General features: G+C 31.6%; 2 protein-coding genes across 2 annotated transcripts; both read left to right on the top strand.

The window, feature by feature from the left end:
- On the top strand, nt 1-3,382 carry LOC149886291 (uncharacterized). Its single transcript, XM_090094153.1, has 2 exons — nt 1-128; nt 2,039-3,382. The coding sequence occupies exon 2, from the start codon at nt 2,087-2,089 to the stop codon at nt 3,122-3,124; it is 1,038 nt and encodes a 345-aa protein (XP_089950279.1). The 5' UTR covers nt 1-128; nt 2,039-2,086; the 3' UTR covers nt 3,125-3,382.
- Nucleotides 3,383-14,785: 11,403 nt separating this feature from the next.
- LOC145190889 (uncharacterized) lies at nt 14,786-15,490 on the top strand. The gene is made up of 2 exons (XM_090094363.1): nt 14,786-14,976; nt 15,025-15,490. Exons 1-2 carry the CDS (start codon nt 14,786-14,788, stop codon nt 15,488-15,490), a joined length of 657 nt encoding a protein of 218 aa, XP_089950489.1.
- Nucleotides 15,491-15,762: the final 272 nt, after the last annotated feature.

Below are 15,762 nucleotides of genomic sequence, written 5' to 3'. Positions count from 1 at the left end.
GATAAATATGAGTAAACAAGTATGCGAGTGTAGTAATTTTACAAATGTTTGAGTAGTAATTTTACAAATGTTTCTAACTACACTGATAAACATTTTTATCAGAAAGAAGGAAAAACTGGCAGAGATAGGTACTATTTAACTTTGAAACAATGGATTAAAATCCGTGAGCAAAATACTTTGAAATAAGCCACAGTGCTAGGAAAAAAGTTGCTTTTGTTATTTTTTGTGCAAAACAAAGTACTATATAAGACCATATTTATTTTTTTTTTCTAACAAAACTTTCTCCACTGTTATGACTTTATTTTTTGAAGTAAAGTTAATGTAGAAAATGGTGCGATGTAAACATTGTTTTAAATATCAAAGCCAGGGTCCAAATTGTTGCCAATTTATGCAGTAACAGAACGCCTTATATCAGAAGACTACATGACGCCTTGTTTCAGAAGACTACACTGCAGTGCTACTGGTCAATTACAACTAAGGCAATCTGTTTTATCAAGCAGCAAATCACGATTGATGGGTAGAGCATTATTGTAGTCAGGAAAGATAATAATATACGAACAATATTTGTAAATTGTTTTGAAGTTCTGATGTCTCCTCCACAAGAGATGAACTAAGTTTATGTGTTATACTGTCATTTCTTAATTCGACAAAAGATTCTTGAAAATGAGTCCGAAAGCCATTTTGGACACTATCATGCCATGAACACTGATGTTTAATGTTAAGGGACTGCATTCCACAAAGAATACTCTAATTTTCATGTCACCAGAGGTTATCAAAGAATCTTTTTAACATTTCAGCTTTATGACTTTCTTGTGAAAGTGCATAATGTACTTATTATGACTTTTGTTTGGCAACCTTTTTCGTAGGACTTTTAGTTGGTAAATCTGACTCTATTAGGATGTTTTGTTCGGGAATGATCCGTCTCATTTGCTAACTTCATAGTTGCTGAATAATTAGTTTTCTTGATGTAAAAAAGGTATCACTGAGGATGCTCAAGGCGAGCACAAGTTGATGTATTTTATCACTGTCAAACGGATTTGTACTGGTCACGTTGAAGAAATCATTTGAGCTTCCACCATTTAAAATTGATTAGTTTTAATTAAGGTGATCTGAGTTTCGTTCATGGCATTGTTAGTCCAGTACTTGCTTAGTGTTATACGATGGTTTGAGTTGAATAAGGTTCTTTAAAATGTTTTTATACATATAAAGGTCTTCTAAATGAACAGTTCGTACAAATTTGTAAAAATAAAACGTTACAAATGGTCTGCAAAGCTTTACTTATATAGACTTTAAAATCTAATATACTCTTGTTGGTATGGTTAGTTTGTCACCTGGCTGGCTAAGAAAAATAGTTCCATAAGGTGGACCTAGGTGAATAGTTCCATTATATCTTCAGTAGTAATGACTGTTTGAGCTACTTGTAAAGCACTAACTGAGTTACTTTAGCCCAACCTAAATTCTCATGTCTAGTTCCAAAATTGCAGTGAGTACGAGCGTGACAAGTGATAATGTAACCTTAAAGCATCGAAAGAAGTGAGAAAGTTTTTAGGACAACAACCCTAAGATTCAAAAGTGTTTGCAAACGTCCGTTAGTTTGTAGGAACTTTTGTAAAGGAAACTGCAGTATTAATAGGTTACCAAAGTTGCATTTATCTTAATGAGGAATTAAATTTTTGCATACTGCAAAATAACTTGTTTGTTTTTAAATAACGTTTTTCGATTTTTTAACACGGATGTGATTTTGTATATGGGTGTGATTTTATATATATGTGGATGCAGTATGTTATTGTGTGATGCCATCATGAGGCAAAAATGTTGTGCCACTTTATCTACCACAAAAAAGTAAACCTGTTTGTACTTTAGTTTGTTATTGTATACTGATAATTTATTTAAAAAAAGGTAGAAAGATTGTGACACAAAAATATACATATTAAATTCAGATGTTTATACTGCCTTAAATGATTTCAAAATAAGATGACTTATTTTAGATTTGTCTTTAAACTTGTTTTTTACGTATTTTTATCTTTATAATTGTTAGTTGGTGCAGCATTTTTTCTTCAAAGAACAAAACAGTTAAAAGTTTTAAATGGAAAGTGACTTAGATTGGAAATTTGCTGAAGCCTCGTTTGCAGGATACAAAGCAGGATGTTTGAAAGCTGTGTATGAACTTGGTATCCACAACATTCTGCTAGAGCATGACAACTTTATGTCAACAGAAGATATTGTAGCAAAAGTGAGCGGTGCTCAAGTGAACAAAGATTACTTGCAACGTGTGATGAGATATTTAGCGTGTTTCGGAATATTTAGAGAAAAGTTAGAAAACAATCAAATTGTGTTCGCAGCTCCGGAGACATATTCTGATCAAATGGTATTAATAGAACTATATATGTCCCTTGATGTTTGCAATCAAATAGGCAAACTGCTTACTGGTGATGTTGAAGGCAAATCTCTTTATGAGTATTGTACAGGAAGTAGTGTTTGGGAAGCTTTTGAAAAAAATCCATTATACAAAAGGAAGTTTTTTCAACATATGAACCAACTTTCAAATGATATTAAGGGAAGTATTTGGAAAATTGCTGAGGAAATAAAATTACGAAACAAGGAGAATAGCTGCCTCGTTGATATTGGTGGTATGGACGGAAGCTTGTTAAGTCTAATTCTTCAAGAGTTGCCAACTTTAAGGTGTATTAATTTTGACTTACCATCAGTTATATCTCAGTCAGGAAATGTTAAAAATGTAGAAATGGTTGCTGGGGATATGTTTGTGCTGGAAACAGTACCAAAGTGTGACATGATCATAATGAAGAATATTTTTGATGATTGGAATGATGAGGATTGTGTAAAAATACTTAACAACTGTTACAAATCACTTGCAGAAGATGGAGTGGTCTTACTCATACACTTAGATGTTGAAAGTCCTGAAAAATGCGAATCAACAGGCAATTGGTTTAATGCTGGAGTTGACGTTCAAATGTTGTGTTTATTTGGTGATGCCAAAAATAGAACTTTTTTTGAATATGAGAAGTTACTTAACAGCAGTAGTTTTGTTGTTGAGAAGGTTATAGATTTAGGGCCTGCGAAGAAACCATCAAGTTTAATAGTTGCGAGAAAAGAAAGAAGTTAAGATTTTGTATTGTAATAATTTTAGTTTATCATTCTTTATTGTACTTTTTTCAAACTATAATAGATTTGTTTTCTCGCTTTTTTTTATTACTAGAATTGAAGTAATATTCATACTCGTTTGTGTTTATAATTATATCTATTGTTTTGTATTTTGTTTTTTCAAACTGTAATGAAACCATCGTTATGTTTGTTTTTTACTGCAGGAAATGTAATAGTATTTACTTTCATATTTACTTTGCTAATAAACAGTTTTACAACATTAAGGTAGTAAAGGCTAGACAACTCGCGGTTCCCGACCCGTTTTTTCTTTATCTTAGAGAGAAAATTTACCACGTGCGAATTCTCTGCAGTTGTGGAAAAGTAATGAAATCTCATATTTTAAAATTTTATCTAAATTCAATCAGATGATTGTAGCTCCACTATTTTTTATCAGGACTAGTCCTGTAAGGGTTTTGTCATCTTAGAAATACAGAAAAATAGTTGCTTGACATCTAAGATATGCTCTAAAGTTTAACCTTGCACTCATTGATTAGGGGTGGTTTCGACATACTTTTGCTTTTCTTGCTATTATCAAAATACCAACATTCTATTATTTACGAAAGTTGTTCAAAAGAACTGCTTTAAAAGGAATAGCGAACCCGTTACCGCAAGAAATTTCAAGATAATCTTTATTACTTTCCATTTCAGTTTAAATAGATAAGCTTGTGCATTTAAAAAAGACTATAAATCAATTTTGTATATTGTGAGGAAGCTAATTCTAATTGAAATAAGATGCTGTTTATAACAATGTAACCCTCGAAAAAATATAATCAATATTTTACACAGTAACAAATAAAAATGAAAAGACGCCAATGTCAAGAGCAATATAACCAATATAAAAAGCGAGAAATAACAAATAAGAAAACACAGAAATCGGATGAGATAGACGAGCAGACAGATGTGGATGGATAGCAGAGCACGGTTAGGAGTTGATTTTTACATAACGAAAAAGAAGAGGTGATAACAGAGTTTTTAGGTTCTTCGAAAATGAAGTAGAACGGAGTTTTAATTTTAAAAAAAAGAGAGAACAAGAAATAGTTTTTGTATAATTTAAAGAGTGGAGAAGTTTTTATTAAAGATAACGATACTTAAAGGAAAAGAATTCTTATTAATAGTATTTAAACGAGAAATATTGCGCGTGAAGAAAAGTACGCGTATTGACAAAAATAAGTAATGCTACCATTTCAAAGAACCAAGTGGCATCCCCATACTCCTTTATATCCAATCCGCCTAACCTGCGAAACACTAAACTCTACCCCCACTCCCCTAAATATACACATAGGAACCGCAGAAAAGCCCTGCCTCACATTTGGGGTCCTACAGAGATTCAATTCGTTTCTCTACTTCTGCATAGTTAGAGAAAACTGCTGAATTCAGTATTGATATGTCATTCTCATTAACGTACACAATATTGTTTACCATTCGCCATTTTGAAGTAAATAATAATAAGAAATTTATGAGAAGAAATTTAAAAGAAGAAATTTATGAGAAGAAATTTATGAGAAGAAGTTTATGAGAAGAAATTTATGAGAAGAAATTTATGAGAAGAAACTTATGAGAAGAAATTTATGAGAAGTTTTCTGTTAGAAAAAAATTATAAGAAGAACTTCATGAGAAGAACTTTATACGAAATAAATAGAAAAGTAACGAGAGGTACAATTAGAATGAAAAAAAAGATCCAAGTTCCTTGACACTATTTTTCTCAAATACCGCTTCTGACTATTATTTTTCTCAAATACCCCTGCTGACAAAATGTTAGTACTGCCGAAGTACGAATTCCTTCGCAAGGCAACTTTGATCGAGACTCTAATAGAAGCAACAATGCAAAAGACAGACGGCTAGAAATAATCTTAGAAAAGCTTACGGAAAAATTTAACGGATCTGAAATAAAAAAAATACCCCAGAGAAATGGAATGATGATACATTTTTAACAGCCAACATCGAAAAGTCAACGACGATGAAGAAAGAATAGTTTATACCATCGTGACAGCAATGGACAAACTACAAACTAAAACCGGGGAAGATAAACTCCGTAACATTTGCTGAAAGTGATGCAACTACACTAAACGCTTAGAACACGACACCTGCCAACTTAGCAAACTCTGAAAATGCCACAAGAGATGTCGCCAGACTAAACAAAACAAGAAAACAAGAACTAAAACTATTAAAATTGCGCCCATCAAAACAATAGACTGAAAACCATACTACTCGACCCACCTGCTACAAGTGTCATAATGTAGGTCATATGGCAAGAAACTGCGACCAAGTCCTCCATGATCCTCGGATTTCTTTACCCAACAACCCACCACGTGAGTTCTCCAACAACGAAGCCTCTAGGAGAATCTGTGACAATAAATACAACTCCAACTACCAAAACTACCAAAGAAACCCACGGAGCAGCATAACAGAAAATAATTGGCAATGTGATGACAGAAGATACAACGATATAAGATATAACGATAGAAAATACAATCAGAATCCAAACGATGACATGAACAGGTCCCGGAAAAAACCTCAGCACCTTAACAAGAATCCAAGACATCACTCATCTTAAACCTTCTACAATAAAACTACAACCATAATATCTCACATAATATTTATTTAGACTGCCAAACTTTTATACACCCTTCCTTTTTTAATGACGACTTCCAACCTATGAAACATAGCTGCTCCGATACTACGTTTAACTTGGGAGAAAAGAATACTCACTTAATGTAAAAGTTACAATTTATAATAAAATTGTCCACAGCAATGACTGCAAGTTAAATCACGGTGTTCCTTCTATAAAAAGCTGAAGCCCAATCTAAGAATCTATAGTGAGCAAAACCAATCTAATTATTCTACCGGTAAATATTTTAACATTTGTTTCTACTTGCAAATATTTCAACATTTGTTTCTACTTGCATGGCGCTTGGCGAATCTTCATCAAGTGAGCGAATCACCCTATTTTCTGCAATTCGTGAGAGAATCTAGGTTACCACTCGATTTTACATTATGTACTCAAAAAGACGTTCTCCGCACGATCACACAATTCAAAAACTTACTAACAACAAGGATTCTATTAGCTCATTACATGGTACGAAGAAATCTACAAAAAGCGCAGTTACAAAATAAATACTATTATGATAGATCGACAAAAGAAATCACGTTAAAAAAAGGCGATAAAGTTTGGATTCAAAATAAAGAAAGAAAAAAAGGACTATCTTCTAAATTATAGAAACAGTGGCGAGGGTCGTTTATAATCTTGAAAGCTTTCAGCAGTTAACTTTGGAGTCCAAAAGATGGTTGGTTGTAAAGGTCCAACATTTATTTACTCAAAAAGATTTATGAACTTTCACGAACCCGTCAAGTATATTGCAGTTAAACGAAACCTCTGAGAACAGGAAAGTGTTCAAAACCCGCAAACGGGTATCCATAAATTGAACGAGGAATCTAACAACACGGAAACATCTGAAAATCAAAACAGTAAAAAAGGCGAAGAGACAAACATTATGCCAACGAAAAACAAACACAATATGTAAACAGTAAAATCTGGAAATACATAAATATTTCATTACCGTTATAGTTTATTGTTCACCATCTTTTAACAATGCCGTAAGCGTTAGTTTTACCAATTAATCATTAAGAGATTCTTTTGACTGATCAAGGGTAGTTCTTGGCACCTTGTAATGATTGCCAAAACTTTTTCTCGCTGACCTCTTCATCGAGTACCCTCTATATAATTTGAAAAAATACTATTTGATTTTTCTGTCTTTCAAACAACTGTACGGTGTTGTGCAAAACTGGACACACCTAGGTTTTGCATTTCGTGAAAAAGGCATTTTTAATTTAGAAATCTGTGGAGCTTCAATTTTTGCAACAAACTCCTTTGGTCTTTTCAATAGTATATTCGTTAGCTATAGTCTGGTCTATTATTGTAAAAATGTAGTTCATCTTGTTAAAACTCATTCTAAACTACTGATCTTTTCAACGTTGGTATCATTTCAACTAATGAACTTTTATTCTCTACAGAATGCATCAAAGATAACAAATATAAACTAAATTACTCCTATAATTAAAATTATTGATCCTAAAGAGCTTAAAGTTTAAAGTTATTAAAGAATCAAGAAAGTCTGAATATCTTCTTGAGATTCCTGTTAGTCCTAGAAAATGTTGTGGGAAGAAAGTTAAATTGGCTTCAATAAAGGTTATCCGCACATAATTTTTCGAAGTTTTCATAAATAAAAAAATCCTGAAACTTTTCCAAATCAAAAGTAAAATTCTCCAAACATAGTAAAGACGGCACCTAATGATAAAACGTAGTGAAGATAGGCTGCTACATAATAAGTATCATGTAGTAATATATCTATAGAACAACTAGCTTAAACTACTTCTGTTATTCCTCTAAGTGTAAATAAAAAATTAATTCTGTGGCTCATAACATAGGGGTAAAAATTTAATTTTTCTTCCATAAATTGTTGCAAATCAATAGAAAGTTCTTATTCCTGTAGGTACTGCGATGTTCATGGTTGCTGCTGTATTATATGCTTTGGTATCAATGTCGATCCTGATTAATGTGGAAGTACCATTCTGGGAAGTATCAAAGATAACATATATAAATCAAGTTGTTGTTTAATTCTTGTTACTTATGGATTAGCATTTATAAAGTTTTCTGGGTTGGTAAGAGAATTGGGGAAAAAGAATACTATTAATAATATAAGTATTAATAAAAAAAATCCATATATGTTAATAGCATTAAAGTATTTATGAAATGGGATTTTATCAAAAATGATTTAAATTCCGAATGAGTTCAAAGTAATGAATGTTGTCATTTATCGTAACACAGCAGATGGCGTCAGTATCGTTATTTCGATATTTGCAGCGTCATGTAAATTTATGTAGAGAATATACTACATAACGCAATTAATAACTCAATGGGGTTATTTTTGAACAAAGATCTAGTTTCGGAAAAACACGCACATTTTTTAGCCAAATTCCGTCTAGAGGATTATGTACTAATCCTAGCTTTTTTTCTTTAGGTTGGTGAGCATCAGTAAGGGTCATGATACACATTGATTCCAGCGTGATATTGAACGTTGCTTTCTTAAAGGGGTGATCATTGAGATGGCCTCTAACAGTATTAAATTTTATTTTATGATCTGAAAGACTTAAAAAGTTAGTAACTTTTTTTAGTTTATAATTCAAAATGATGTAAAAAGAATCATTTTAAACATGTATTTAATACCTGCAACCTGGATTAGTAAAGATCGGTATATTATCATTATTTCTCAATATGTAGAGATTGTGAAACTTTGTCGAATGAAAACTCCATTACTCAACGTTCGTTTAAAACTTAAAAAGTTACACTTTGGTAAAGTTTAAAAAAAATTGATTAAAACTTTTCATGAAAACCTTAGTCGACTTATCCGTTACAAAACATTGAAATTCCTCAAACTTTACTCACTTCTTTTTCGTGCAATTTCCAAAATTATCTCGGGCCAATTAAGAGATATAAATCCGTGTTCAGACCGAAAATAAGATGTATTAAAGTTTTTGTTCCACATTGAATTAGCAAACATTGGATTATTGATGAAAATAATTGAAAGAGAACTTGCCAAATGCAAGCGCCAGTTTGATAATAGGGTATCGGTGACGGCTGCAATATCGTAATTACTCAACTCAAAAGTACACAATTTAATTTTTTGACAATCTAGAATATTACAAACAATTTTTGTAAACAACGCGTGACTAGGAAATGAATTACGCTCGTCTATAGAAGAGAATTTTTAATTTTAAATACTTTACAATTTTTTTCTAATTCTTTATACCAAAGGATAATGGAAACCTTTTGTTCTTGAGAATCTTTGTTTTCCTATAATTAAAACAACAATCAATATAAATTAATTGATTTTTATGACCATGTTTAGGAGATGCGTATTTTGTTAAAGGTTTCACTTGTGTGGTTCATTTTCATTATACATAGCAATACAACACATTTTCTAAAATGTTGTGAACGACATCCAATTTGATTAAAGACGTTGTTAATTATATTTTCCAATTAATATTAAAAAAAATAGCAGCAAATTATATTGCTTCATGAAATCTAACACATAAATATATATGTTCAGTATAGACGTATTTACAAGGTATTAAAAAATCCAACTCAAGATGGCATGTCCGAAAATAGTCAAAAAAATAGAAGATCTAGATAATTAGTGGACTCATTATGCTATAACTCCGGTAAATTTATCAAAACAGGAGGCTAATTTAAACTGTTTTAGACTTTGTGAAACCATTGAGGTTTATTTTAAAATACCTATCCAAAGCCAACTTACAGCAAAGAAACTTTGGAGGATAGTTAGACGCAATTCTTCTTTTAAAACAAATTAAACTATAAATTTCATATTTTTGCTCAAGATATTGTTTATTTTGGACCGGTATAGGAAGAAAAAAACTTATGAGATTTGAGCGGCTACAATATGGAGAGAATCCATTGGTAATGTTCATGACTGCTTTTTACATAGTAAATCCAAGTAAATATCTAATTAAAAAAAAGTGAAAAAAAGATTTTGTATCCAGAACATCCTTAAATGCCTTGTTCTAAGACAATTTAAATCACAGCTCATTAACTCCAAAGACTTAAAGTACTCAGTAAGAGATCTGAATCTTTCCAAAAAAAAAAGTATTTAATAATTTTTTATGAATATTGATCCAAGATGTAGATGTTCTATAAGCCTATAGAAAATTGTCATAAATAAAGAGAATGACAAGAGTTCCAATAATAACAGTGAAACAAGAACGAAAGACCAGTTTTCATAGCTTGAAGCATGGAGTGAAATCAAGCTAAAGCAAACAAGTGGATCAAAACTACCCAACTTGATCGACAAAGGACATTCTGCGTTGGTTCAAGAGAACAGGAGGTACATGATGGGTGCTGCAAAGTTTACGCTACACAGCTTGCTCAGCGCAGTCACAGTGAGAGAGAGGATTCAGCCAATAAAGGTAATTTTCGTGAAAAGCTTGACATTATTTGAAAATTTTGTCCCACTGTCCAAAAAAAAGCTAACAATTAATCCATTTAATGCCGAGTGGTCATAATGACATGCAGAACGAAATAATTAATGTTATGGCTAAAATGATAAGAAAACTAATCGGCAACGAATTGAAAGAAACTCAATACGTTGATTTTTGGTGGATGAAAGTAAAAACATCAGCAAATAAGAACAAATTTCTGTTGTTTGCTATTTGCAGCCAGATTCAGAAAAGATGATGGAAGATTTTTTTCTATTCACCACAGTAGAAAGATTAGATGCAGGCTCACTTTTTCGCAAAATTAAAATGACCCTCAGCCGTTGTAATATTGATATAAATTGCTTTGTCGGACAGAGCTATGACGGTGCTGCTGTTTTGTCCGAGAGAAACTGAATCTTGTGTTAGTATATTGTGTACATTATGCTGATGCTGCAGCCGATTTTTTTAAAGATATTGCAAATGCTTTACAAGATTTTTTCTGGGTCTATTCTTCATAATCTTTTTTTGAAGAAGCAAGAGGAACTTGTGTCAGATGGACAGCGCCTAGAACTTAAAAGACTCAGTGATACCACCTGGGCGTGCCAGTATAATTTCATACATGCTGTCAAAAAAGCTCTCCCAGGTGTTATGGCTACGCTGCACGATGTTTTTCTCCAGAAAAATGCTAAAAGGAGGACAGAGTCTAAAGCTCTCAGTGCTCTTATAGATAAAAAGTTTGTTCTGCATCTTGAAATTTTTAAGGATATTTTCAGAACAACAAAGTTCATGTCTGATCAGCTACAGTCTCCTAATCTAGATCTAGTAGCAACAAATATCCTGACTCATTCTGTAAAAACCAACATTTTAAATCTTTCCATTTTTTTTTATAGAAAATGATTTTTAATTCTGCTCAGAAAAGCAAGATGATGGAAAATAAAAGTTATCAAGTCCGTATGCATACTTTCCATTTGTTACCTTACTAGTTTCATCAGTAACAACAAAATCATGTGGTTTTCTTTTTGCATAATTTTTTAGACTCAATGATTACCATGTCTTGACTGACAGGATCATAATAGATGTGGCTTATACTTTTTGCATCCTTAGGAAATCCAGTTTACATTTTCAAATCTAGTTTACATTTTCACGTATCGTTTCTCTTGAAAATTCGAAATGAATTTGTTTAAGTTAGATACAATCCACGTTTACTGTCTTCAACGAGGTTAATAAGCTTCAAACTTATTTTGTTTCTCTTACAATACATCGTCAAAAATGACAAGATTTTTATTTTCTGATGATAATCTCTTACGATCTAGAGCATCAACAGAATTACTTTCAATATCCTACTATTTTTTTTTTTTTTTTCTGTTCCCTCAATGAGTGAAGAAACACGTGTTTGAACTATTGCGTCATTGTTATCGAAAAATCCTGACAGAGTTTTTTTCGGTAACTAGATCTCTAATGCAGCATGGCAATAATTGATTATTTTGACGTTTGTTTAGAGACTCGTTTCATGAATATTGTTTGATGTTCACTTTGCATTCAAAAAGTTATATAATTTTGATAAAGTGAGAATAAAAGTTGTGTAATTTAGTTGGATAATAAACCATTATCTCATTTTTATCTAATAGTAATAGCGATTTTAAGTTTAAAAACGTTAGAGTCGTAAACATTAGAAATACATTACCTAAAAAAAAACAAGAAAAGTAGAATATAGTACTTTTAACTTGGATTCTAGTAAAAATAGTGGAAAAAGCTCGGTATAAAAAGAATACAGAAAAGTAGCATTTTGAAGTTATGGTTTACCACCTTCAGTAGAGCTACAGATATACTTGAAGTATCCAAAAAATTATGATCGAGTATATTTAACCTATAGTGTTTACACATTTTAAAAAAAGATGGGGGAAGGAATGGACATGTTAGATTTAACTGGGAGAATGATTTGGCAAGAGAACTTTTATTTACATAATTATGTTTGTTTAAAAAAGAATAAGAAATGCCAAAGCATTGTAATAAGCATCTTATAATAATTAAAGTAAATAATTATCATCCAGGTTGTTTTAACTATATAGATTGTTACAATTGTAACTTGGAAAAAAAATTTAAAAAAATTAACAGAGATTTTAAAACGTTAATTGCCAAAGAGGATAAAAATGCATGTTTAAATGAGATAACAAAATATATTACAATATCTACTAATAATTTAAATGAGCTTACGTAGAAACTAAAAGATGATTTTCAAAACTAACTTAAAAAAAATTAGATTCTCACAATAAGTACATAAATACCATTAGAATGATTAAAAAAGCAGAAGGCGGTGTTTTTAGGTTAGGTGAGATTGATCTTTGTATTGTAGATAGCTTACCAAATGGTACTGATAAAAATGCTGAAAATAAAAATTAATTTAAAAGTGCGATTTGTGATTTGCAACGTCAACGGTAAAAAAGGATTGTTGAAGAACATAGAGCTAGACAAGAATCAAATTTAAAGGAGTAGATACTTTTTATTTAATAAAATAATTAATTTATGCCAGAGAAATCGATCTAAAGAATGAGTTTTTTATATTAAAAGTAGAATGGAAGCAACAAAGTTAATCAAAGAGAATATTTGTAAACTAAAAAATATCATATGTATATATTGAGAAAAAAACATTTTGAAAATCAGATGATGAATTAAACGATGAATCACATTATGAATCACACGATAAATCACATGATCAGGGCCGGCTCAACAGCGTGGCCAAGAACCAAATGGCCACAGGCGCCGCTTCAAAGGGGGTTCCAAAAAAAATAGAAAATTCAAAAACAAAAAAAATTAAAAATAAACATAAATCAAAAATAAAATAGTTTTTAGATTAAGATTTCAATTTTATAAAAATTTTTTTTAAGGAAAATTTTCCATAATTGTGGGAACTCCAAAAAACCAGTTTATACAGTGCTACTGGTATAATCCACATTGAAAGTTTTTGCTCATGAAGCTAACTCAATTCAATGCATGTTACATTTTTTACTATTTACAAATTTAAGTGAACAAAAAAATGTTTCAAAAGAGGATATAAAAACAACTATCATGTTCGGAAAGAAAAAATTATCAGGAGCTCAAAACCTAAAAAGAAAACAAGAAAAAGATGTTTCCCTGTCAAAATATAAGGGGAAGTTTGGAGAAGTATTTAAAAACTTGCTCAGAAGTTGTATCAGTACCATCTACTGGTCAAAATTGGTTCAATTCAAATAACGGATTTTGACTTTCCTTTCATTAGTCAAGAATGAAGAAAACGAAGATTTAATATAAGTCATTATTTTCGGAAGCTACCAAATGGGGAAAAGTATAAACGTGAGTGGCTAGTTTATTCTAAAACAAAAGACGCTGCCATTTGCTTCTGTTGCAAGCTCTTTTCTAAAAAGATTATCGAGATTTCTGGTGAAGGCGTATCAAAATGGAAAAACTTAAATAACATATTGAATGCTCACGAGACAAGTTTAAATCATTTGAATTGTTATATGACCTGGCATGATCTTATTAAAAGGTTCAAAGGATCATCTACAATTGATGCAGTTCAGCAGAGACAAATGGACGAAACTACAAATTACTGGCCGCATGTCTTAGAGCGACTTTTTTCCATTACAAAATTTCATGGGTCCCAAAATGTAGCTTTGCGAGGGACTTCAGATAAACTTTATGATGACAATAATGGTTGCTTTTTTAGAAATTTACAGTCATTACTTGGGTAAAAATATTCAAAATGAAGTTATTCAATTTTTATCTAAAGCAGTCAAAGAAAAAATAGTAGTTGATTTGAAGGCAAGCAAATACTACTTAATTATTGTTGACTGCACTCCAGATATTTCCCATACTGAACAGATGACAGTAGTTCTACGTTTTATGTCAATACTGCCCACTTTAGATGAAAAAGAAAGCTACGTTGATATAAGAGAGCATTTTTTAAGCTTTATTGACATTATTGATACTACAAGTGCTGGAATGACTGAAAAAATATTAAAAACTTTGAATTCTCATTGAATTTCTATGCAAGATTTAAGAGGACAAGGGTATGATAATGGATCGAACATGCGAGGCAAACAAAACGGAGTTCAAGCCAAGATCCTTCATCTTAATTCAAGAGCCTTTTATGTTCCTTGCTCATCTCATTCACTGAATTTAGTTGTCAATGATGCTGTTGGAAGCTGTTTAGACGCAGTTACATTCTTTGACATTGTGCAATATTTGTTTGCATTTTTCTCATTTTCAACTCAGCGATGGAACGTTTTACGTCAATTTGTCAAAGGTTTAACTTTGAAAGTACTTTGTAAAACCAGATGGGCAAGTAGAACTGATGCATTAAAACCATTAAGACATCAACTGAGAGGGATAAAACAAGCTTAGAAAGCTTCTGGAATATCGAATTACCTGTATCTTTAGTAACAGCAACCTAAAACAAATCTGAGTCCAGAGCACAACTGCAGAAAATTGACTTTAAATTTGTTTGCTGCCTTATCACTTGGTATGATGTCCTGAGTCAGGTTGAGATAACAAGCAAATCTCTTCAAGAAGTCAGTTTAAATTTTCCTCAGGCTGTTTCATTAATTTCTAACACTTTGGAGTTAAAGGTTATAGAACTGATGAGCAACTTCAAAAGATGTTAGAAACTGCAAGAAAATTGTCTGTTGAGCTAGATATTGAGCCCGAATTCGAAAAAAAGCATGGTCGTACTAAAAAAAGAATGTTTGTTTATGAAAGTCAAGAGGAATCAATGACTGAAGAAGACAATTTTAAGATTAACTTCTTCAACAGCATTTTAGATCACGCTATTGGATCTTTGCAGGATCGGTTTGAAATGCTTATGCAGCATAATATTCAGTTCAACTTTCTTTAAAGTTTAAATGCCAAGGACATTACTGAAGATGAATTAATAAAAAGATGCATGGATTTAGAAAAATTATTATCTTACAATAAATTGAAAGATATTTCTGGAACTGACTTGTTTGAAGAGATGAAATATTTGCGAAATCATTATAAGGGAAACTACTCTCCAAGAAATATTTTAGACTTTATTTGTTCAAGCAATTTGAATACAGCTTTGGGAAACTTAATTGTCTCTCTCAGAGTACTTTTAACTCTACCTGTATCTGTTGCAACAGCAGAGAGAAGCTTTTCCAAGATGAAGTTAATAAAAACGTATATTCGCTCAACAATAACACTGGATAGAATGGATGGTCTGGCAATGTTATCAATAGAACAAGCAATTGCAAAAGAATTGGACTTAGAAGATATGATTAAATCATTTGCTATTTTAAAAGCAAGAATGGTTAAATTGGAAATAAATATTGAAAGTTCACCATGAATGTCCATAATACGGTTTATTTTTTTATACGGGGGAATGGAGGGGGGCGCGCCAATTGAAAAATGGCCACCGGCGTCATATACCCTTGAGCCGGCCCTGCACATGATGAATTACAAGATGAATCAAGTAAATCAAATGATAGCTCAGATCAAATGTTAGATGATGAACATGATGCGATAATGGACTATTCAGAGCTCATTTCTATAAAATATGCTTAAATATGAAAGCTGGCTTTACAAAGTGAGACTCTACTTGAAAGTGTTGATGATGTT

The sequence above is a fragment of the Hydra viridissima genome, unplaced genomic scaffold (assembly GCF_058129835.1).
Source record: "Hydra viridissima isolate aposymbiotic clone 2 unplaced genomic scaffold, HvirCarnegie_v1 scaffold_7, whole genome shotgun sequence".
Taxonomy (NCBI): domain Eukaryota; kingdom Metazoa; phylum Cnidaria; class Hydrozoa; order Anthoathecata; family Hydridae; genus Hydra; species Hydra viridissima.
The sequence above is the reverse complement of the archived record's forward strand: the minus strand, read 5'-3'. Positions and strand labels throughout refer to the sequence as shown.